Source organism: Brachionichthys hirsutus, unplaced genomic scaffold (genome assembly GCF_040956055.1).
Source record: "Brachionichthys hirsutus isolate HB-005 unplaced genomic scaffold, CSIRO-AGI_Bhir_v1 contig_971, whole genome shotgun sequence".
Lineage (NCBI taxonomy): Eukaryota > Metazoa > Chordata > Actinopteri > Lophiiformes > Brachionichthyidae > Brachionichthys > Brachionichthys hirsutus.
The window spans coordinates 128,082-153,433 of NW_027180381.1; the positions used below are offsets into that span (position 1 = coordinate 128,082).

At 47.9% G+C, this 25,352-nt stretch overlaps 1 protein-coding gene across 1 annotated transcript; it reads right to left on the reverse strand.

Annotated features, from left to right (window-relative positions):
• Positions 1–6,866: 6,866 nt before the first annotated feature.
• On the reverse strand, positions 6,867–21,354 carry LOC137914341 (pyridoxal-dependent decarboxylase domain-containing protein 1-like). Its single transcript, XM_068757945.1, is given in 21 exon segments — positions 6,867–6,967; positions 8,574–8,670; positions 9,057–9,088; positions 9,091–9,148; positions 9,298–9,419; positions 9,536–9,654; positions 11,737–11,911; positions 12,028–12,133; positions 12,725–12,795; positions 13,555–13,615; positions 16,445–16,495; positions 17,810–17,878; positions 18,195–18,243; positions 18,611–18,695; positions 18,772–18,850; positions 18,931–18,999; positions 19,452–19,641; positions 19,887–20,036; positions 20,448–20,546; positions 21,045–21,113; positions 21,281–21,354. Coding segments are annotated over 21 exon segments (1,926 nt in total).
• Positions 21,355–25,352: the final 3,998 nt, after the last annotated feature.

Here is a 25,352-nt window from a genome sequence, read left to right on the forward strand (position 1 = left end):
CGCAGTGGTTTTCGCGTGTACAAAGTTCAAGGACTACATATATGGCAAGTTCACAGTCATTGAAACAGACCACCAACCCCTGGTCACCATCTTAAAGTGGCCCATCCACACAGCTCCGGCTCGTTTGCAAAGGATGCTACTTCGTCTTCAAGCCTTCAACATCACTCTGGTATACAAGAAGGGTAAGCACATGTACCTTGCCGACACCCTGTCACGTGCTCCAACCTGCACTGATTCCCAGACGACAAGTGCACATAATTTGTTTGATGTAATGTCTGTGAGCTTGATCTCAACGGCCAGGCTCGAGGAACTCAGAGCACACACAGCAGAAGACCAGGTGCTCCAGACCAGATAGATCTTCTCCGTGACATCTCCTCAGCTACTGTCATCAAAAAGCTGAAAAGACACTTCTCTGTTCATGGTGCACCGCACACCCTAATCTCAGATAATGGTGGACAGTACACAAGCCAGCGTTTCCGGGAGTTTGCGAAACAGTGGGACTTTGTTCACACCACCAGCAGCCCAGAGTACCCGCAATCCAACGGACTAGCTGAACGTGCAGTCCGCAGCGCAAAGCAGCTAATGGAAAGGTCACACAGAGATGGTTCAGACGTTTTCCTTAATCTGTTGAACATCAGGAACATTCCTCGTGACAACACGCTAGGATCACCGGCAGAACGTCTCATGTCTCGACACACACGCTCAACCTTTCCCATGGACAACAATCTTCTAGCACCTGCCCCTAAAAGCAATAAACAGGTCGCTACGCAACTCCAGCAGAAGAGACTTGTTCAGAAACGGTACTACGATGCAGCCAGTCGACCATTGCAACCACTCGCAGAAGGTCAGGTTGTCAGACTGCAGACCCCACAGGGATACGACCGCCTTGGCACGGTGGTACAGGCTTGCAAGGAGCCACGCTCCTACTTTATTAAATCAGAAGGAGGCACCTACAGGAGGAATCGCCGCCACATCCTTCCGGTCAGTGAGCCATCTCCACCTCGACATGTCGACCCTGATGATCCTTCTTCCCAACCGACTGTATCTGGTACACCGATCCTTATTCCATCATCACCACAATCACGTCGTTTTTCTCAGCCGACGATTCACCGTTCCACCTGTGAGCAACCAAACGCTCCGGCTCGCTCATCAGCCCTGCTGCCACACGGTGGCTCCCCTTATGTTACACGCTCGGGTCGGATTTCTAGACCGAATGTTTGCATAGATGATGGCAGTACACTTTATTTTATTCCTAGAGGCACAAGCTAAAGGAAGAGGATGTAGATCATGCACTAGAATGATCGCATGTTTATTGTGATGTATGTCCTACATCAGCTGCCGTAGGTTCGTGCTGCGCATGCTCGGGTTCTAGTTTATGGTCTTGTTGTTGTAAAAGCCACGCACTGGAGTAAGAGGCAATAAAGACGTGTTACCGAAAATAAGTATCTGTTCTCATTGCACGAACATTTTACACAGCCGTCCCAGCAGGGTGTGAGGGTCAATAGTGCCAGGGGCCATAAGGGCCCCCCGCTCAGCCTACCAATTATCCCTAACAATTAATGGACTGGATAACCCCAAATGTCCGAAAAATTTAACTAACAGCGCTCTAAGGCCTCAAAGGGTTGCTCCCAGACCGTCATCAGGTGAGGCGACGTGAGGAATGAAGATGCTACAGCCCAGTTAGCAGACAGTCAAGAGCAATATAATCTGAGTAAGTGTTACATCCAGTTCCTAGTGTCTCCATCCAGTGGCCAGTGAAGTAATGACATTTACACAACTGAACACAGTGACGGCCTGTGTGGGGTCATCCAAAGAAAAGTTTCAATCAAACCTCCAATAATTTGGTCATCTCATTTAGTTAAGCTGAGTTACCCTCGCCGAAGCGGAAGCGAGGGTATTGCAATTGGGTGCGTTTGTCTGTCTGTCTGTCTGTTTGTCTGTCCGAGCGCATAACTCAAAAACTAGTAACCCAATCAACTTGAAATTTTTACACAAGCAAGGTTCTGTCCGTGGATCGGTCCTCCCCGAGAATGGCGTCGATCCAGATCTGGATCCAGATTCTAAAACTATTTTTACATCTGGAATTGTGCCTGTGCTGTAAACTGTCACTTTATGAGGGAGGGGCAATAATGGCATGATGGGAAAAAGAGTCCAGAAGATGGCTTGTAGTACGTTCCGGAGCAGCAAGCTAGAGCAGGTTTGGCCCCTCTGATCCGGAATCCTCTCAGGATTCTAATAACATCTCCAAGTTTGTGCTCTACCTCCAAACCTATTCCCTTTAACCTATCGTACCTAAAGTCTATAAGAAAGGTGGTCCACCATCCGCCCCAACAATTCAAGGAACACCTCTCTTTCCTATTCTCAAAATTAGTTCCACATTTTATTTCCCACTTCAGGTCACTCACACATCAAGCAAACACCACCAATGAACATCTCCATCGTCCGAGGGCGCCCCCAGTGGTGACTGACCGATCAGTCAGCGTTCTCTGATCCGTGTCTCCTGTAATGAGGTTCCTGACACACGGCAACCGTCTGCATCTATCTTAACCTACTGTGAACGCCAGACCCCACCACGCCGTCCTTCGCTGCACCTTCACCCAATCATCTCTGTCTCAGGGGTTCTCCTGTGGTGGACATAAAACTGTTAGAATCTTGAACCTGTGTTCCTTTTACCTGCCTCACCTCGAGACGTCTCACAGGCGCGGTCCACTCCCATCAGCTCAGCCATCTGTGTAGAGGACGGCGATGGAAGAACCTGCTCTTCCAGGACCGTCCACCCTTGTTGTGTCCATTGTGTATGTTCTGCTACTGTACAGGGGACACCTACACCCCCTGCGGATGTAGCATGATTCAGTACATCAGTGAAAAATGTCCTGCCTGGTTCGGGTTCCCGGAAACATGTGACATAGTATCCCGTCCGTCTGTCCTCCCTGTCCATATTATTGCATGTCCCTTCTGTGGACTGTGTTGTGTGACTGGGCGGTTTTGTGTGTCTCTGCGGTGTTGTGTGTCTCTGCGGTGTTGTGTGTCTGGGCGGTGTTGTGTGACTGGGCGGTGTTGTGTGTCTGGGCGGTGTTGTGTGTCTCTGCGGTGTTGTGTGTCTGGGCGGTGTTGTGTGACTGGGTGGTGTTGTGTGTCTGGGCGGTGTTGTGTGTCTCGGCGGTGTTGTGTGTCTCGGTGGTGTTGTGTGACTGGGCGGTGTTGTGTGTCTGGGCGGTGTTGTGTGACTGGGCGGTGTTGTGTGACTGGGCGGTGTTGTGTGTCTCGGCGGTGTTGTGTGACTGGGCGGTGTTGTGTGTCTGGGTGGTGTTGTGTGTCTGGGCGGTGTTGTGTGACTGGGCGGTGTTGTGTGTCTCGGCGGTGTTGTGTGACTGGGCGGTGTTGTGTGACTGGGCGGTGTTGTGTGTCTGGGTGGTGTTGTGTGTCTGGGCGGTGTTGTGTGACTGGGCGGTGTTGTGTGACTGGGCGGTGTTGTGTGTCTGGGCGGTGTTGTGTGACTGGGCGGTGTTGTGTGTCTCGGCGGTGTTGTGTGACTGGGCGGTGTTGTGTGACTGGGTGGTGTTGTGTGTCTCGGCGGTGTTGTGTGTCTGGGCGGTGTTGTGTGTCTGGGCGGTGTTGTGTGACTGGGCGGTGTTGTGTGTCTCGGCGGTGTTGTGTGACTAAGGTGTCGCCTACAATTATTACGGTCATGCCTCCTCGAATGAGCAGCCATGCCCCCCCCCCTTACCATCACCTTCCAGTGTTGTCAAGGCAACACAGCTTTTGTACTGGAGCTGTTAGTCATCAGCGTGACGTCACGGGGACTGTCCCACCCAGCTCGCTCATATTTACTTATTTACATTTCTACTGTCACGCGGCTTGAGGACGTCCGAAACGCACACAAGCACGCGCGTATTTGTGTGCGTATTACGAGCGTGTTGCGCGCGCAGTGCCGGGAGGAGGAGGAGGAGGAGGAGGAGGAGGAAGAAGGCGGATCTAGCAGGAGACGCCAGCACCTCCTCGGCAGAGAGGAGCGCAGCCGCCCGAGCAGTAAGTAGCCCGAACCGAACCCGAACCCGAACCCATCCGGAACCGGCGCGTTTACTCAGGTTGGGTCGGGAAGGTGACGTCACGTGCGTCTGGGCGGTAACGTTGACCGGGAGCGTTACCTGACGTGTCTTTTGCCTTTGATTTTTGCTCGTGTCTCCGCGCCGCACGTCCTCCCTGTAGCATCAACGTGACTTCATGGCGGTTCTGTCCTTTAGACGTGAACTCCAGAAGTTAATGCAGTTCCCAAACACTGCTGCAGGACAGCGTCCCTCATTTCTGTCTCAAACAGATGCTGCAGGACAGCGTCCCTCATTTCTGTCTCAAACAGATGCTGCAGGACAGCGTCCCTCATTTCTGTCTCAAACAGATGCTGCAGGACAGCGTCCCTCATTCCTGTCTCAAACAGATGCTGCAGGACAGCGTCCCTCATTTCTGTCTCAAACAGATGCTGCAGGACAGCGTCCCTCATTTCTGTCTCAAACAGATGCTGCAGGACAGCGTCCCTCATTTCTGTCTCAAACAGATGCTGCAGGACAGCGTCCCTCATTTCTGTCTCAAACAGCTGCTGCAGGACAGCGTCCCTCATTTCTGTCTCAAACAGATGCAGCAGGACAGCGTCCCTCATTTCTGTCTCAAACAGATGCTGCAGGACAGCGTCCCTTATTTCTGTCTCAAACAGATGCTGCAGGACAGCGTCCCTCATGTCTGTCTCAAACAGATGCTGCAGGACAGCGTCCCTCATTTCTGTCTCAAACAGATGCTGCAGGACAGCGTCCCTCATGTCTGTCTCAAACAGATGCTGCAGGACAGCGTCCCTCATTTCTGTCTCAAACAGCTCTGTCAGAAATGCTCTAAACGCGGAAGCTAAATTACGTTCATAGCGAGCACGGGCGCAGCAGCGCTACCATGGTAACCGTGAAGGACGTTTTTAGCACACCCCCAAAAAGAATTGGGGCTGGGACATTACCACATAATGAAAACTTTATCCACCCTGCTCTTCTTCGACGCATACAGGAGACAGAGGGAGAGCTGGATCAATCAGGGGCAGTGTCCACACACACACACACACACACACACACACACACACACACACACACAGCGCGATGACGCCAATAATCTTAGGACATGATAAAGATACTTTGAATCATTAAGGCTTTTTTAAACTTCTCCCATCTGTTAAACTGGTGAGATCAAAGTCTTTCGTGGTCGTTGTGGACGAGGCTCTTTATTCCCTCAGTTGGTAAAGTCGGCCATTCCTCGTCAAAAAGCCTCCAGTCCCTGTCACCTCTTGGGCCGTCACAAACCGCTGCAGGTTTGAGATCTTCCCGGAGTGGCTCTCTGACATTGCGGTCAGGGGGCCGGGACGGCCACGCCAGAACCTTCGTTTTATTCTGCTGGAGCCAATGACGGGTCGTCTTGTTCTTGTGTTTCGGATCGTGATCGCATTGGACCGTCCCAGTACGTCCCGTACGAGTCCAAGCTCACCCCAGCCGACAGAGACCGTGTTCCTTTGAAGCCAAGCCTCCCCAGTATTTCCTGATAACACGCTTCATTCATCTTGTGATCCATTTAGTCCATCTCCAGCGCCTTTGTAGCGCACACATCCCCGACCCTCCTCACAGAAGAAGCGGCGTACCTTTCATCACAAGTCTCGTTGGACTCATCACTTTAAAGAACTTTGTTCCAGAGGTTTTGGGGCTTGCTTCTGTGCCGTTCGGTGTACAGTCGTCCCTCGATATAATGCGCTTCATCTTCCGCTGCTTCGCAGAGTTTTAATGCAATTTTTCAGATTTTCCTTTTTGCACTTGAACGCGCCTTGAAGCGGCGCAAGACGAAGGGGCGCGGTCGGAGGAACTGTGAAATACTCGCGAGTTGCTATTAATAACTTCTTATGTGTTCAACCTCGTAGGTTGATCATTAAAATTAAATTCGTTATTTCTAAAAGCTATCATGTTTATTTGTTAAGCGTTTGTTTTATAGCGCTCTTATTCTCTGTGTAAAAAGAGGCTTTTATTTTGTAGGAGCATAAACGTCACGTCCCTTTTGGGTTTTGTTTCTTCCTGTTGATACATGTAGCCGCTACCGTTCCGCTGTGCTAAGCTATCCAATAAAGCAGCATGAGAGGCTAAAGACAGCACGAGTAGAATATTTGTTCTTCTGCACTCCAAGCGGCTCTTTCCTCGACCTGCACGCCTTAACATTATTAACAGGAAAACGTTTACTGTACGTACGATATATTTATATTTCTCAAACAAATGTTTAGTTCTGAAAAGGTTCTGATCTTTGGTTTCATTCTATAATACTGAAACAATCTATTTAGATTAATGCCTGACTGTTAAACGTGTATAAAGTGTGTGGTGAGGGGTTTTACAGCCTTAAAACATTTATGTACATGTATAATAATTGTAAAAAAATAAAAATTACTACATTGCGGATTTCACTTATTGCGGGCTGTTTTTGGACGTAACCCCCGCGGAAAATGAGGGACTACTGTATTGTGAGCGGGATGCTTTGTGGCATTTGCGTACTAATGGTTAGTAACCCTGACCCTAACCCCCGGGGGTCGGCAACCCAAAATGTTGAAAGAGCCATATCGGACCAAAAAAACAAAAAACAAATATGTCTGGAGCCGCAAAAAATTAAAAGCCTTATATAAGCCTTATAATCAAGGCAACACATGCTGCATCTATCTATATTCCGAAACGGCTCTTTTTCTCTCATCTCCATCCGGATATTTTTGAGCAAAGTCTGTGTTTATTCTGGAAATGTCTTGCGACATTTGACTTTTTGTGGTTTGCTAACTTCTCATTCCATATTAAGCGTACCGTTAAACCCGTCTAGTCAGCAGTGAAGGCGAACGAATCTGCCCACGTATCATTAAACGTTCTGCTGTCTTCAGACACTTTTCTTTTCTTAGATTTATCCACAGTTGTCCTACCTGGGGGGCGAAAAATTCAAGAAATCGCACGTTTGGCGTTTGTGACGGGATATACAACGTATATCCGGTCACGGTTCGATGGTTGTGACGTATACTATGAGCGACAAAAAAATTTAATATGTTTTATTTTGTATTATTTATAATCGCCATAATCTTCAAATTTAGAGTTACACTTTAAAAACGAACGAACTAAAATAAAATACATTGAATTAAATACGCAGCAGAGGGATGAAAGAGCCACATGCGGCTCCGGAGCCGCGGGTTGCTGACCCCTGTCCCTAACCCGTTGCCTCCTTATTGTGCCTCTTGAAGAAGCCGCCCTACTCCATTTCAGCTTTACCACTTGTGGGTAATTCTTTGCATCCCTTTCCATGGCAGTTGTGACTGAACCTTTTGTTGGTCTACCTCACCATGGATTGACTTCAACAGAATGTAGCATGTATTACAGTTTCACACATCACAGCTGTTTCACTGAAAGCTGCATCTCCTGTTCAAACCTGCCGACATGTAGCCCGGTTAGCCGAGCAGCTAACGCTAACGCTCGAGTTTGAGCCCTGCTGATTGGCCTTCTCAACTTCCTGGATATCTTTTTATTCCCTTTCCTGTTTTCTCCTGTTCGATCACCGTTTCCTGCAGATCTTTTGTTTTCCATGACTCAAGTCTGGAGCCATGGAAAGTCATTCTGTAATGGGCAAAATGATTCTTATTCTTTTAATATTGCTCATTGTGTATTGGTCTGTATTGTTTTATGTGTGCCCTGTCTCTCCCCCCCCCCCCCCCCCCGTTGATCCCTGCGTGGGCTGCGCTGGGCGTGGTCGCAGACTCAGTTCAGGTGCAGGAGAAAACGCACCTGCTGGAGATTCAACCGAGGAGAACTTTACTCACGCAGCATCCCCTTGAGCGGCTTGGACATAAAGCTGACGGTCTTTTTCTTTTTTTACTCAAAATCTACCAGTGTATTTAAACTTCTGAGTACAACTGTATATAGCAGCATATACACTACAAAAAGAAATGTCTGTGTGAATTCAGTCTGGTTGGTAGCTGGTTTTTAACACTAAGACGCAAGACATTCATTCATTAAGCCAGTGGTTCTCAAATGGTGGGGGGCGCGGTGCGATGTCAGGGGGGGGCGCCTGTGACCGCGGAGAAAATGTTTTTTTGCCTTACGAGAGTAAAGTGTAATTGCACATCCACTCCAGTAGTTGGCAGTGGCGCCCTGATTGTCAGAGTGCGCGCAGGGAGGATTATCAGAAGAAGAGCGGTCGTAAACAATCTACGGTGGGAGAAGAAGAAAGACTTGACTTCCTCATTTTCTGTTGCAGACAAAAAAAAATGGTAATAAAGTTATTCTTTGTTGTAAGTTGATCTATATTTCTTTCTTTTTCATATTTCTTTGTATGTTAATCAGGATACAAGAGTGTTTTTTTTTTTCGGGGGGGGGGTGGGGGGGCGCGAAATGTTTTTTTCTTCCTAGGGGGGGCGCGACAGAAAATAATTGAGAAGCACTGCATTAAGCCAACCTTGCGTTTTAAATGGCTGCAAAGTTCCATGTTTCTGTTTAATATTAAACCCAATGTGGCATTAAAGCGACAAAAAGCACCGGTACCTGCGGCCAGGTGGAACGTCCTGCCCTTTATAGAGCTCTGGAATGGGGAGAACCAGTTTAAGACGGAGCCAACCAGAGGAAGCTGCCTCATCACCCCCTGCAACACACACACACACACACACACACAGCCAATGAAGCAGCCTGCTCACAGCTGCTACGGCCGTCCATCCTCGGTGGCCGTTCACACCCGGGCAGCGTTCAGGCAGCTCACACCTGGCAGAACCATTTGCCTCCAGCGAACACGCCCGACTCTGATGCGCAATAGAGAAATGAATGAATGAATACTATCTGCTAAACACACAGGACCCGCCGCTGAAGGGCATTCTGAAGGCAAAAGGAAAAAGGGGACTCGTGGGGAGCATTTCAGAGAAACGCTGCAACGGGCAGACGATGACCAGGACTCACTAGCGTTCACGCTGACCTACCCGTGTGTGTTACAGACACGAGCGCTGACTCATCCGTGCACACACACACACAACACACCTCCTCCAGGAGTTTCTCTTCATTGGCCTTTGTAGCTGCAGCTCCGCCTCCAGGATGCCCTTTCTCACCACCTCCGTCATGTTCTCCAGCAGCTGAGCAGAGCAGGAACATACGGTGTGTTAAACGTATGACAGACACGCACACACACACACACACACACACACACACACACACACACACACACACACACACACACTTATACGTGTATACGGAGTAACCCGTGATAGGACTTTTTATTTACTCTTCCGTTCTCCTCGATGTCTCTTCCGAAGGCCGCTATCGTGTCCACCAGGGCGGAAATATCAACATCCTCAGTTACCATGCCAACGAAAACACCATCCTCTTGTGCTCCAAACTCCGGGCCTTGGGAGGGACGGGGACGGGGACGGGGAGTTGGACATGGAGACAAACAACAATCCAAACGATCTAGCGGACAGACGCAGGACTGGACACTTTGTGAAATGAGCAGCGGTACTCACCAGTGGAGAAGACGATGTCCGTGTCAAGGTCGTGGAGTTTCTTCAGCAGCTCCGCATTGACCTTCTTAACTTCCTGCTTCCTCCTGCTCTCATCGCTTCCATCAGTCTCAGGCTCGTACCTGAATATCACAATATCCGTCATGGTGCTGTGCATGAAGCACACAGAAAGCTGAGCAGGCCGAGCTAACACCGTTCAAAGGATCTGCCACGTGTCCTCCAGTCAAAGGTTTCCACTCTGCAGATCTGTGTCTTGGGAGTTTTATTCAGTCCTGCCCCCCCCCCCCCCCTTATTAACGAGGCGGGGTCAGAGCACAGACAAACGTTGCTGAGATCACACTGTCCACCAGAGGACAGTGTGATCTGTGGTTTGTGTCGACTGTCCTTGCGCCGTCACCCTCTTCAGCTCCCGCCCCTAAATCCTCTTCTGTGTCAACTGATCGTCATCAGAGCCTATAGAATCACTCCATCAGCGCCTATAGAATCATGCCATCGCAGCGTCATCAGAGCCTATAGAATCACACCATCGCAGCGTCATCAGCGCCTATAGAATCACGCCATCGCAGCGTCATCAGAGCCTATAGAATCACACCATCGCAGCGTCATCAGAGCCTATAGAATCACGCCATCGCAGCGTCATCAGCGCCTATAGAATCACGCCATCGCAGCGTCATCAGCGCCTATAGAATCACGCCATCAGCGCCTATAGAACCACGCCATCAGCGCCTGTAGAATCACGCCATCGCAGCGTCATCAGAGCCTATAGAATCACGCCATCGCAGCGTCATCAGCGCCTATAGAATCACGCCATCAGCGCCTATAGAACCACGCCATCAGCGCCTATAGAATCACGCCATCAGCGCCTATAGAATCACGCCATCGCAGCGTCATCAGAGCCTATAGAATCACGCCATCAGCGCCTATAGAATCTCGCCATCGCAGCGTCATCAGAGCCTATAGAATCTCGCCATCGCAGCGCCATCAGAGCCCCAAACAGACGAGTGGAGCCAAGGCAAACCGAAGACACATGAACAAAGGCGGAGCCTAACCGAGCAGGTTCAGGTTGAGTCGGCCGGCCAGATCTTTCACTTCGTGTGCGTGTTTTTTCAGATTTATTCTCTTTAGCTCTTATTCATAGCTCTAAAGAAAGGCAGCAGTAAAACTACTGGAACAGAAAAGAGGAAAGTAGAGAGAACAACTGTCGAATTAAAGAAGGAAATAATCACCAAATATGGAAACGGCGTCCGTGTCTGGGATCTCGCTGCAGGACGGGGTGGAGAAATCAATGATCCAGACTTTACTATAGAAAACTGAGCTAAAGAGAAGGAATAAAACCCAGGAGGACAGTTACCCAGTCGTTTAATGGAGGAGGACTCCCTTTCAGAGGAATAGCCCCTCCCCCTTCCTTCTGCCCCTCCCCCTCCCTCCAGACACCGCAGCCTAAACTGTGTAAATGATACAGAACTGTGTTAAATTAACTTTTATTATGCTTTTGTTTTTCGTATTATTTACACCCTTATGTGTTTTCTGTTGTTTAGATACACGTAGTTACATATTAATATAACTGTCGGCATGGAAACGGACATTAATCTGCTGCGTAGGAACGGATTCATCCAGTTTACATTATTTCTGAAGGGAAATAGAGTTTCGGATTTGGAACAGTATTGTGGAACTAATTATGTTGGAGAACCGAGATTCAACTGTAGCTAAAGTGTTCCTTCCTAGCCGATGTTTACTGCTTCAACAGATTCCACATTTACCACAAAGGTTACTGCAATATTACCATCATATTATAGTCCTGGAGTTATCAGTCAATCCTTTGTGACGCTTTCCTCTGTGGGTAAATGTCCTAGAGTCCCCTGTGAAAGAAACCTCTCAGTCTTAGGAGGATGTTCTAAATAAACCTCTAAATTAGCTACACATCTGGTCTTTCTTCCGTTTGTTCTGAGGTATACATGTTTAACGCTATGTAAACTCAAGCAGTCACCAGAGATGACTTCTAAACGGACTAAAACGACCGACTGGGAAGTGTCTCCTCATGAATGGGTCAGCCAGGCTGGCTGGTGCCAGCAGGCTTCCACAGGACCCTACCGGCTCCCCTCGCTCCTCCTATTGAGGGATATTATAAGGAGTAAAGCTGGGCCAACGCCATTGAACCCTTAGTTCAATGGCAGCCGGACCCTTTAAAATCTATCGAGCTTTACCGGAGAGCACCCAGGCCGGGCCAGCTGAGATCCTCGATGTATACGAGTGAAGGGGCGTGGCGATGGGCTTCCTCTCTGAAGTCTTGTCTGATGCTCAGGGTGGCGCTCATGGTGACAGTCAGCTCCGACAGCTTCCTCACCAGGTCCTCCACGTCCTCCTGCTGGGTGCCCAGACCTGGACAGAAGAGAGGACGCCATGTTCAAAGCATTTCCTTAGCTAAATGCCACATCTGTGCGTGTGTGTGCGTGTGCGTGTGCGTGTGCCTGTGTGTGTGCGCGTGTGTGTGATACCTGCAGCAGTCAGGAGGGGGCTGAAGCGAACACAAACACCCTCGTCTTCCAGCTCCACCACATCGACCCCACTGGTGGGGAGAAGCTGGATCAGCCGTTCAGCCAGCTACAACAGAAAGGGGGGGGGGGGGGGGGCGGTTGAGAGCATTTTCAGCAGCACTGTTGAGCTCCATCTAAACGTCTTTCAAAGCAGATTACCGTCTAATTACAACCTGTCCGTACTGCTGTAGTCTGGAAGCCATGACTATAAAAGGTAGATTATAATCCAAAACCACCTCATCTGAACTGACACAAGGTGGAAAAGTAGTCTTTGGTCCGAGTCTAAAACCAAATCAGGGGATCGATTTATTGTTCCAGACATTATTTCTGTGATTTGATTTCTTTTTTCATAACATTTTAACATCTGCAGGAAAATGATGGGGAACACTTCCAATTTCCATGTGCAAAGTAAATGCACAGAGATGTGTACATATATCCCTGTGTACGTATATCCATGTGTACGTATATCCATGTGTACGTATATCCATGTGTACGTATATCCATGTGTACGTATATCCATGTGTACGTATATCCATGTGTACATATATCCATGTGTACGTATATCCATGTGTACGTATATCCATGTGTACGTATATCCATGTGTACATATATCCAGACTCATAGACCTATAATGATTCATCGTTACACAGACGCTCACCCATCTGTTGAAGGCGTCAAACACCTCCATCTCCCCAGCGCAGTACCGCTCCACTGAAGCCCCATCGGATGCTAACGTCACAAAAAAGGAAACAACTAGCACAAACTAATGGCAAGCCGTTCAGGAAATTATTAGATATATATTAAAAGGCAGAATTTGAGAATATGGACCGAAGGCTGATACATTGAATGATCACTGACGTTATCTTGTGTCGTTAATAGACGAGGGTCACTGAGCGAGTCGGCTCGAAACCTAGTGTCGGCCAGCCTCAATAATGAGGAGTTAATTAACGCCCTGGTGAACGTGTACTGGTACCTGTACACCAGCGTTCGGTCCATATTCTCAAATGTCACCTTTATTTTTATATATATATATAATAATAATAATAATATCAGTGTCTCACTGAAGTAGAGGAGCCACACTAAACATCTTCCTGCAGACGAGGGCTGAAAACGGCGCGGCTAAGGGCAGCGTTTCTTTTATTTATCAGTTCACCCTGAAATGTTGCCTGTGGGTGTGGGCATGCCACAGGCCAATTCCTCTGCACACCCACAGGCAACATTTTCCACACTCAACCAATTCCCACTGAACTTTGTGGAGGGCTGAGGCACACAATCTGGCTTTCACCACCTCATCGTCCATCTCCGTCTCCAAAACGAGATTTGATGGATGCCGATTCACGTGTCCCACGGACACAGCAGAGAGGATCATTCCACACGGATTGCAATACCTCATCACCGTGGAAGACGGAGGGGGAAGGGGCTTTTACTATTTCTAAAGAACTCTTTACTACCGCTGGTTGAACTGCAGAAACAGAATTAGACTCTTACCAGAACATATTTCCTGGGAGAACTTAAACAGTACCACAGGAGAGCCGAGTCCGTCCTCCACCTGTTGGACACAGAGACACGGGCAAACAAATTCAGCATCATCACCTTCGTGCTTTAAGCAAGCCGTCGTGTGACATGCAAAGCTGAATGGGTGAAATTTACATATTTTTATTTTTTGCATTACAAGAAAGAAAACCTAAAACTCAGGACACCTTATTGGATTTTGGCGTAACAGGGGGGGGGGGGGTCAATGGGGACTGAAGACAGGAAGAGAGCATTTATCTCATCCAGGCCTTTTTGAATCCTGACCATCATTAGTCCACAGTCTATCGGATACATTACGAAAAAAAGTACAATATTTGTGGGCAACCATCAAAGGGTTTTGGGCAGGCAGTTTTCAGAGTTAAAGTCGAACCCTGTAATGACTCCGAAGGGTTGAAGCAGGCTTTAGAGAACAAATGTCCCACCAAGGCACTACCCCAATAAGAAGACGATGGACCAGACTGGACCTTGAAACCTCAACACAAGTACCACCCATGTTTTAAGACCCAGGCACAGGAACTAGGGCCCACAAGGCTGACTCTTGTATTGCCACGCATCACCCGAGGCAGAGAACAACAGAATGCATTTGCATTTGATATAGTTTATATCAGTTTGTCCAAGTATGATGTCTTTGCTGCCATGCTCTTGAGAAAAAGCAGCATTTCCCTCCCCTTAGTCAGTTTAGTTCATCTTCAGCTGCTTTATTCAGGATGTTTAGATCATCATGAACATCTGAATTGGGATGATTGATGAAAGATCTGTCCTCTTGAAGTCTCTCACTTTCATCACTTCTGTTTGTCTTCTCACATAATGACTTAATTAAATTAATTCAATCAGCCTTGAAACGTCTGTGTAAAACCTTAAGACTGTCCAACGGAAGACTCTTGGCCTGAAGTACCAGCGCCCGCACCTTTAAGAAACACCTCAAAATAATGTAGATCATAAAATGCTGTTGTACCGGTTACAAACCCAGACCTGAGCAGGTCTCACAGGAACAGTCCTGTGTTTGGAGGGACAGACTTATTTTGGGACAATTGGAAGTTTGATTCTGCAAACTACAATGTATGGCGTTCCCCAGGGGTCAGTCCGAGGACCCTTTCTGTCAGCTTAAGAACATATCCAGAGGGAAGGTAGCCTATCCAGAACTCTGCAGCTCAAGGGTTGACCAGAACAATGAGCTCAGATCACTCCAGTTCTGAACTCTGTACACTGGCTCCCAGTGGGCTATGGGATAGTTTTGCTACTGGTTTATGAATCAGTCAGTGGGTTAGAGGCAGAATGCTTCAATGACATGTTAGTTGAATATAAACCTGGCGAAGCAGCGTTTAGCTTTTATGCCGGGAACCCCCGCCCCCAGTGAACCGAGATCAGCAGCAACGGTTCAGACTCTTACATTGGAATCTTGCACTTTATATGTTTTTGCATTTATATTTAGCAGCTTTTTTCTTCTTTTTTTAAGCAGTGTATGGTAAACATCTCAAATGGAAAAAATGTCCCGATGCTTTCAGACTGGCAAGAAACTCTCAATGCGACCTGAAAATGTAAAAGTACCGGTAGGCAGATATACCCTACAAAGTACCTGCGAAGTGTTTTATGATTCTGTCAAGCTTGGCCTACTCCTCATTACATACTGATAAATGAATGGATTGATCAGGACCCCAAACAGCCCGACAAAATGTAGGAGTTTCAATTAACGGGCAGATATTCATGACCCTCTGTATTATATATACATTAAAGGCACAGAAATGCAATGAGTGTTTAAATACACTCGCTGAATACCTCAGAGATTATGCCTTAGTGGTTCTTTTCTTAAATACTGAACACAAAGTGAACAGTCCTTCAGCCAGATGAAACCCAAAAACCACAGAGCCGGAGAGAGAAATGCTCCGGAGTGACAGGAAGAAAGACGAGAGAGAGGATGGAGAGAACGAGGCGAGGGCGCCGGGAACGTCCCGGAGTGAAGCACCAGAGACGGGCGGAATCAGCTACGCCACGCCCTGAACCCAAGGCAAGCCGCACCGACTATAGGCACACGCACACACCTGGAGTTGCAGGTATTGGTATCTCTGCATCTCCACAGGGAATGCAGTAAACTGAAATGTATTCCACTCTCACCAGGTTTAAGTACCACTGAGATCTGGATTATTCACGGCATGTTTCGATGCTGCTAATCATAGATCGGCGAGTTGGAAAGATGCCAGTGAACAAGCCTTCGAGCCGCCAGCACTCCGGAGAACGAGACTTTTACCGTGGCCGAGGCGATCCCGGCGTCAAGCACAGCCTACAAACACAAACGAGCTCCGTTTCTGATTCGTTCATGCTGCTCGAGTCAGGGTCAGTTAGAAGGAGCCACACAAAAGTAAAGGTGTCCAGTTGGGGATAATAATTCAGCATTTGGTTCCAGCTGGGCACGAATAGCATGAATAAAACTATATATGGTTCAGCGTTTCAGCGTTTTGCAAATGATCACGTTTCTCTTTCCGTTTCCATTAAATGGGAATAGAGATTCTTGTTTTGATCAGATCATGTTTTACTTTGATATTACAGTAACTGGAGGTGCATGCATCCTGTACAGAGACTGTTCAGGCAAGAGAAAAGTGTTTCTGGATGTTTCGTAGGAACCGCATGATTCAGTCTTTAAAATGTTTCAGTTCATCTGGAGCGTGTGCAGACAGCCTATATGGTATAAAGATACCAAGAACAATGTAGAACCTTCTGGTGCTGATCCAGATCACCGTGTGGACGGTGTAGATCCAGCTAGGGGGGGGGGGGGGGGGAGCTGCTTGGGGGAGGTCTGTGCTCTCTGAGTGCTTTTCTCGTTATGGCAGAATGTCAAGCAAACACTTACCGAGGTCTTGATGGAGGCCACAGTTTTGAGCTTCTGCAGGAGTTGATGGCTCTGAAGAGGGTTAGACACAGAATAAATTACTTTTATTAAAGAACCAAACGTTTTTGTTTTTTATATTGCTGGCACATTATTGTGTAGTGAAAACAGCGATCTTTCCAAAAATAGAAGCTTTCTCAAAGGCAACAAGGACCTGTCAGTATTTCGGGGCCACGATTCAATACATGTATCACATATGTAGATTTAATTTTGGGTTTTTGCCATTATTAGATTGGGCAGTAGGAAGTAGAGATTATTACTGAGACCCGCTGGAGAGGATCCGGTGGCTATTTGAGGAATTCTTTTTCATGCAGTCCTTGCTGGGCGTGTTGTTACTGCTGGACTGCATCAAACCGCCGCGCTTCACCGATGTTACCGCGTCACTGGGAGCTTTTAAGTCGCTGGACACTGGCCCTCTGTGAGCCGAGGGGCGTGTCTCGAGGACTCTGGCCTGGTGTTCATGTCGTGTAGCAGAGAATCCGTCGGTTCATTTCCTGGTTTACTGTCGGACGTTTCTCTTTTTTGTACACCGTTTACGGTTTAATGCATGCAAGTTACTGGACTGCAGAATGGCGTCTACTCCAGGTTTAACTATAGTAGCTCTATAAACGACACCACAGCCATTAGATTGGGAAAACATCATAATGGTAAAACATCAAACACATCACTTTTAATGTATAATTTTACTGTTTGAATCGTATTGATTTTATAACCGTGTTCACTTTTTTTATTGTCTGTATTTCTTTACTGTTTTTATATTATGTACACTGTAAAGCGTCTTTGAGTTTCCAGAAAAGCGCCATACAGTAGTCCCTCATGTTCCGCGGGGGTTACGTTCCAAAAACAATAACAATAAGTGAAATCCGCAATGTAGTCATCTTTATTTATTTTAATTATTATACATGTACATAAATGTTTTAAGGCTGTTAAACCCCTCACCACACACTTTATACACGTTTAACAGTCAGGCATTAATCTAAATAGATTGTTTCAGTATTATAGAATGAAACCAAAGATCAGAACCTTTTCAGAACTAAACATTTGCTTGAGAAATATAAATATATAGTACGTACAGTAAACGTTTTCCTGTTAATAATGTTAAGGCGTGCAGGTCGAGGAAAGAGCCGCTTGGAGTGCAGAAGAACAAATATTCTACTCGTGCTGTCTTTAGCCTCTCATGCTGCTTTATTGGATAGCTTAGCACAGCGGAACGGCAGCGGCTACATGTATCAACAGGAAGAAACAAAACCCAAAAGGGACGTGACGTTTATGCTCCTACAAAATAAAAGCCTCTTTTTACACAGAGAATAAGAGCGCTATAAAACAAACGCTTGACAAAGCAGGCAGGCCCAGCCACGGACCGGGGGTGAGGGTCATACTGTCACACCTGGCTGCTGCCTGGAGGTGAAGGAGCACAGAGAGCCGCAGGTTACCAGAGCAGGAACGGCTGCAACGGCGTCGTGGGTCAGGGGAGGAGCGTTGCACCGTTCCCCTACCCCGCCAGTTCCGCTGAATGATAAATACATTTTCCGCTTTAAATGTGTTGTAAAATAAATCCCGACGCTGCAGCACCGTTTTCACGAGAAGCTCCAGAAATGTTTGTGTTCTACGTGTTTGTAAGGATTAATGGCCGAGACTGAGAAACGGGCCACACATTTCACGCCGCTCTGAACATTCTGTGTTGAAACTGGAGACAGTATTTACACCACGTTACCAGGATAGCTGAGGTGACCTGACCCGCCACCAGGGTTGCCAGGTTGACCCTAGAGGAGAAAGCACAACAGCAAGATAAACGACAAAACGGACCTCACGTAAGACATAAGAATCCTACGTAACAAATGCTGCTGATAATATTAGCTCGGTTAAATAATAGATAAGATTAAGGTGAAAAGCATTGGAAGTCGGATCTCATCCCAAATGGGTGCGTGACGTTCATCTCAGCCGTTACGCTGCTTTATAGACCGGCAGGCGGCACCGAAACTAAAACAGGAGGACAAGATGCGTTTCGTAATTCATGCAGTGAAAGAAGCAAAGTCTGGCTTGTAACCCGAGAACAGACAGAGCTACAGGGAGAACCGCCCACACGCCTCCTGATGAGCGTCTCAGTCCTGTGCAGGAGGAGTGACCCACCCCTCAACATGGAGCCATATGTTGTACTGCTCACAGAGGTCCTTCAGACGAGCCAACTTGTCTGTGTGACCTGCTCCAGGGGTGCCTGGGGGGGCGGGGGGGCAAAGCAGATTATTACTCCTGGAAAGCACCAAATACTAGGACTGTGCCCGCTGGCTCACCTGCATTGGCGATCAGCAGCAACGGGAGCCTCCCGGCCTCGATGTCCTCTTGGATCAGTTTGTCCAACAGCGCAACATCCTGATGGCGTCAATGAGGACGAGTCCAACAACAGGCTGGAACTACGGGAAGCTGCGCTTTCAAGCGGTTCGTCTCCCCACCATCTGGTGCTGCGATCCGGAGACAGTGTTGCAGGGGGCCGCACACAGGCTGGAGAGCGGGAGGCCGAGCTACGGAGACAAGCTCCGACCACTGTCAGAGACTTATCGTCAAGTCTGCAGGACCAACCAAAGACGGGACAGAGACGACCAGCGTGAGACGAGAAAAGGACAGTTTAATCACTTTGTGGGAGCTCAAGAGGAATACGAGGGCGACCTCTGCTTTTAGAGACGACTATCATGATGGGCCAAATGTGCAGATGGATTATGGGTAATCTGTAAGGTTGAACTCATGGTAGCTCATACAAAAAACGACTTTTCCTCAGTAACGGAGTTCTTATTGAACCCCAATGATCCCTTTCATGACCCGATCCCGACTCACCACCCCCACAGGGACGCCTGGCAGCATGACCCCTAACCCGAACCCGAACCCGAACCCAAACACCCGATGCTTAATGAATGAGGATTCGCACCACGGCCTTCAGACTGTTTAATTATGGTGCCGAGCGTTCTCTCCTTCCTACCTGGCTGCACAAGTGCTGTCCCAGCCCTGGCCTGCCGGAGGCGCTGTGGTAGACGACGGGCTGTTTGGAGCCGAGCACTCCGTATCCCTCAGAGGCATATTCTTCAAAATGAGTGTGAATGGCCAGCCGGCACACTTTGACGAGGCCGTCCCTGTCATCCTCATGGAAGTAGGCGGAGCCGTTCTCATACCTGGACAGGGGGGGGCAGAGCAGCGAGTAGCTGGAGAGTTCACTATGGGTGCTAACGAATCCCAGAGGACCCCCTAGATGACCCTCCAGAGAGCCCCCCCAGAGGACCCTCCAGAGGCCCCCCCAGAGGACCCTCCAGAGAGACCCCCCAGAGAGCCCCCCCAGAGGACCCCCCCAGAGGACCCCCCAGAGGACCCCCCCAGAGAGCCCCCCCAGAAGACCCCCCACGCGTCCGACGCCGCCCACCTGAACAGTCTGCAGAGCCACAGCGTGGTGTCGGGCAGGATCCGGGCGGTCAGCGTCCGCAGCCGCTCTCTGTCCAACACCGACATGTAGGCTGCCAGGCTGTGGCCCAACAAGGTCATGTGACCCAGCTGGCCCACGTCCCGCCTCCTGCTGGAAACACAGAGCAGCAGCCGGATCAGACTCCTTGAAGGTTTCTCTCCTCTCCTACGATCACCTGCAGGTTATCGGTCCAGAGCAGCGGCTCCGACAGATCAAAGCGTCACCAAAGCGTTGATGGAAAAGCGTCCGTCACGTTTCAGTCCGCCTCCTCTGTGGAGGCATTCACACAGCGCCAGCTGCTCATTGGCCGTGGCTGCCAGAGGGGAGGAGCCGCGGACGCCGCAACTCACAAGAATTTTCACTAAATAAATATGTGGAGTAAAATCAGCCTCACAGAACTTCAAAGGATGAGGAACGCGTTTGATTTCACAGAAAGGTCAATGAGGTCAAACACAGTAATCGGGCTACAAATACTGCCAGTACTCATCTTCATCACTTTTGTCACAGGCTAGTTCTGCTTACTGTTGGCTGGGCGGGTCCTCTTCTTCCTCCTCCTCCTCCTCCTCCTCTTCATGCATGAGGTTATGAATGAGGTGCAGGATGGTGGCAGCATCCTGACCGCTGCGGATCAAAGAGAGCATCGAGCCTTTGAACTCAGAACCGCTGCAGATCAAAGAGAGCATCGAGCGTTTGAACTCAGAAACACACATCGGGTTCTCCAAGGCGTCGGAAATAAAGCGCTTCATCGCTGCACCGCATTCACACCTGATCGTACTCAGACAGCGGCATTGCTACGAGCTTAGCAGTGCCCCCCCCCCCCCCCCCCCCCAATCCCAGGCAGGTTTCAAACACATCTAACAGAAGTACAGAGGGATGGCAGATTTAAAAATACATTAATAAGTGAAAATATAAATAATATTAAAGAACAAAGAAAACAAAGACACATACAAAATAGGACCGAAGTAAATATCAAATAAGTATGTTTAATTCATAAAGTAAAAGTACCCAAAGTGTTTTGGGTGACCAGTCGCCTGTGGTGTGTGTGTGTGTGTGTGTGTGTGTGTGTGTGTGTGTGTGTGTGTGTGTGTGTGCGTGCATGTGCGTTTGGGCACGTCTTACTCTCCCTGCAGCGGTCCAGGGATGATCGCTCCGCTGAAGCTCCGCCTCTCTGATCCCGCCTCCAGTTCTCTGAACAGGTGAACAGCACAAACAAGCACCTGAACGCGTGCGTCTCCCTCGTGTGTTCAGTACAACGTTCAGCAGACAGAGGTCGCCTGTTTCACATCGTGCAGTAAAAACTACAAATAAATACTCAGCGAAGCAAAAAGAAATAAAGACAAAAAAATAAATCTCACCTCTCTCCGTCGCCCAGGAAGCTCATAGCGTCACTGAGGTTCCTGCCGACTTCAGCAAGCGTGGCGTCCACCATCTTGTGTGTGTGTGTGTGTGTGTGTGTGTGCGTGTGTGTGTGTGTGTGTGTGTGTGTGTGTGTGTGCGTGTGCGTGTCTGTGTGCGTGTGTCTGCTGGGAAAGTTAAAGAGAATTTAGAGGAGTTAGTCATTACAAACGCTCCTCGGTTTATCACGGAGACAACCTGAGAGGAAGGTAAGATAAACGATTGTGAGACTCCAGCCGGTTAGACGATGGTCGATTATCAACAACAACAACAACAACAACAGGCGCCCAGGCAGACGCTGCGTCACCGCCTCCACCCAAACAGGTACTTCTGATTCAACTGGTCCGGCGGCGTCATTGTCCTCACGCCATCAGGATGAGACAATCCGGAACGTCAGCTGTGTCCACGTTGCCGGTTCCAAACAATGGACGACAGAACATCGTGAAGACACTCGAAAGACACGTCTCCAAGTTCCATTTTGGTATCTATTTAGCAAATCTAAATTTCAACGCTGTGATGTTCGGTGTTCAGAAGAGACGCTTCAGCAAAAAAGAAAAGCCTTTGAAAAAAATCAGTGGAACGCGTCAGATTAAATTACACGCGTCAGATTAAATTAGACGCGTCAGATTAAATTAGACGCGTCAGATTAAATTACACGCGTCAGATTAAATTACACGCGTCAGATTAAATTACACGCTTCAGACTAAATTAGACGCTTCAGACTAAATTAGACGCTTCAGACTAAATTAGACGCTTCAGATTAAATTAGACGTGTCAGATTAAATTAGACGCGTCAGATTAAATTAGACGCGTCAGATTAAATTAGACGCGTCAGACTAAATTACACGCGTCATATAAAGTTACACGCGTCAGATTAAATTAGACGCTTCAGATTAAATTAGACACGTCAGATTAAATTAGACGTGTCAGACTACATTAGACGTGTCAGACTACATTAGACGTGTCAGACTACATTAGACGCTTCAGATTAAATTAGATGCATCAGATTAAATTAGACCCTTCAGATTAAATTAGACGCGTCATTAAATTAGACGCTTCAGATTAAATTAAACGCTTCAGATTAAATTAAACGCTTCAGATTAAATTAGATGCGTCGGACTACATTAGACGCTTCAGATTAAATTAGACGCGTCAGATTAAATTAGACGCGTCAGATTAAATTAGACGCTTCAGATTAAATTAAACGCTTCAGATTAAATTAAACGCTTCAGATTAAATTAGATGCGTCGGACTACATTAGACGCTTCAGATTAAATTAGACGCGTCAGATTAAATTAGATGCGTCGGACTACATTAGACGCTTCAGATTAAATTAGACGCGTCAGATTAAATTAGACGCGTCAGATTAAATTAGACTTCAGATTAAATTAGATGCTTGAACCTCAACTCAGAATACGTTCGATTACAAGTACCGTGTGTTTTGCTCTGAATGCATCTTTAATCAGTAACGTTATAACGACTGCTGTTCTTTTCATTCATCGTTTCCACGACACAAGTTTACAAGGTAGAATTACACGTAGAAGTACGCGTAGAAGTACACGTAGACGTACGCGAAGAAGCACGCATAGAAGCGCACGTAGAAGTACGTGTAGAAGTACGCGAAGAGAATTTTACACGTCGAAGTACGCAAAGACGTACGCGTAGAAGTACAAGGTAGAAGTACACGTAGAAGTATCTGTGGAAGACGAGGTAGCAGTACTATCATTACTACAGCAGGTACTGCGGTTCATTCCTGCCTATAGGATTAATAAAGTATATAAAAAAAAATAAAAGAAATGGGGCGACAGTGGTGCAGTGGTTGGGAGGGTCGTTCTATGATCGAGAGGTTGGCGGTTCGATCCCCGGCTCAGGCGCGTGTTTACACTGTCGTTGTGTCCTTAGGCAAGACACTTAACCCACATCGCCCGGGCGCGTGCACACGCCGCGACCAGCAGCAGCTCAACCTGCTGTAAACCAAATTGCCCTCCAGGGGACAGATTAATAAAGTATATACAAGTATATAGGAAGCTCAGAACTCTATGGAGATCCGGTTTCCTCCGTGGTTCTGACAGCTGCTTCCTGGACCGACTGAGCCGCGTCCGGTTCGGCTGGCAGCCCGCACGGAAGCCGAGCCGGGTCCGAACCGGGTCCGAACCGGGTCCGAACACGGGCAGCCGCGGCTCCGCTCGCACGGCTTACCTTCACCGCGGACAGCTGAGGAAGACGCTGGAGAAGCCCCGCGAGGAAGACCCGCCGCTGCGCTCCTTTACGCGTCTTCAGCCCGACGCTAATAGCATAAACCGGACCCGAACCAAAGTACTGACCCAAAAAGACCCAAAAAGACCCAAAGCCTGCCGCGCTCCTCTAACGCAGCCGGACAGTTCACTTCCGGGTTCGACGTCGTTCCACGTTGGCAGCGCGACGTCACGCGCTGGACCCAGTCAGGTGGCAACCGATGACGACACAGAAGTATTTAAATGAGTACACTGTCCCAGGGTAAGGAAACTCGGTTCCAGTGGCGGGCGGTCAGGGCCTGCAAGGCCTTCTCTGCTTGCCTAACATAACCAGAAATCAAGAATACATGATCATATTTATGATAAAATCAATTTAATTTTATGTATATATATATATATTCTTCACATTCATGTTATATTATATTACAGTGATGTATTTTTAGGTGAGAGTTTTTATCCAATCAGAATTCAGCTAGCTTGTGTTGCCAGGCGGATTTCATAGTACCAGTGGCAAGTACTATCCGTCCGAGACCTTCAGAATCAGCGCTGCTTGCCGTCTGTGTTGTGTGAGTGAACGGGCTCGTAGAGTTGAGTTGATAGACAGTTGCGATAGCCAATCAGATCACGAGTTGGTGAAACAAGTCCTTCCTGCTTGTCTCACGTCACAACTCAATAACGCGTCCTGTGATTGGCTCTTAGAGTTGATAGACAGTTGCGATAGCCAATCAGATCACGAGTTGGTGAAAGTAAGGCCTTCCTGCCTGTGATTGGATACTCCGTGTGCGAGGGCAGCGCTAGGCATATTGCGTTATCAGCTAATCAGCTGGCACCGGTACGGCGCGACCGACCGAAGATAAAACCACAATTATTCCTGCGCTTTTAACCCACAATGGCCGAAGGAGGGGAAAGTGTGTATTTGGTTGTGGATATTCTTGAAAGGCCATTTTCAAGACGGACCTTTACAGAGAAGCTACTAGCTTCGGCTCACGAGAGCTAGCTTCAAGCTAGCTCCGGAGCTAGCTAACCTGTCCCGGGTGGGGAAAGGATTGGTACGCCGCTTCCAGGCTTCAAACTTTTGGCTTGCAGCTTCCGAGAGTCGCTGCAAATTGTTCTGCTGGGAATGCCTTTTGTTTGCAAGGGATGGATTTAATGTTTGGAGCAACACTGGATTTAGGAACTTTAAGAAAGGAGAATGGATTTTGTTTTCAAACGGGACAGCCGTTTTGGTGAGTACCAACATTTTATTTATTTAACATGATAACGAAATAAAATTACAGATATACCGTAAATGCAATGTGTGTAAATAATGTGGTGCGCCGGTGCAGCTGTGTGATTGTAGTGGAAGTACGACACGTTGTGTTGCAGTCTTTCTTATATTAAACTGCAAGTTTGCAATTTAAAGCTTCATGGTGGACTTTAAAACGTTTTGGAAAAATAATGTTAAATTCCCTTTTATTTATAACTTTGATAGTACCACGTATAGTGGTAAGTTTTAATTGCTGATGCAGTTTATCGATTTTTAAATGCTCCGGAAAAAATATCCTGTGTTGTACACGATTGAGGTGATGCAGCACCCAGTAGTGCGTAAGTGTGTGTTTGTACATTATTTCTAAAGCCGTGGTGTCATAAATGATGGTATTATGAGGGGTATTTATTCAAGTCAGACTAAGTAGGACTTCACTGAAGGCCTCGGTGTAAAATGCACCGCCCGCCACTGCTCGGTTCCACCAGTTGGATTAAAAAACCACACAAAAAAACTTTATGTGTAACGAACAGGGATTTAATAAAAAATAAAAAC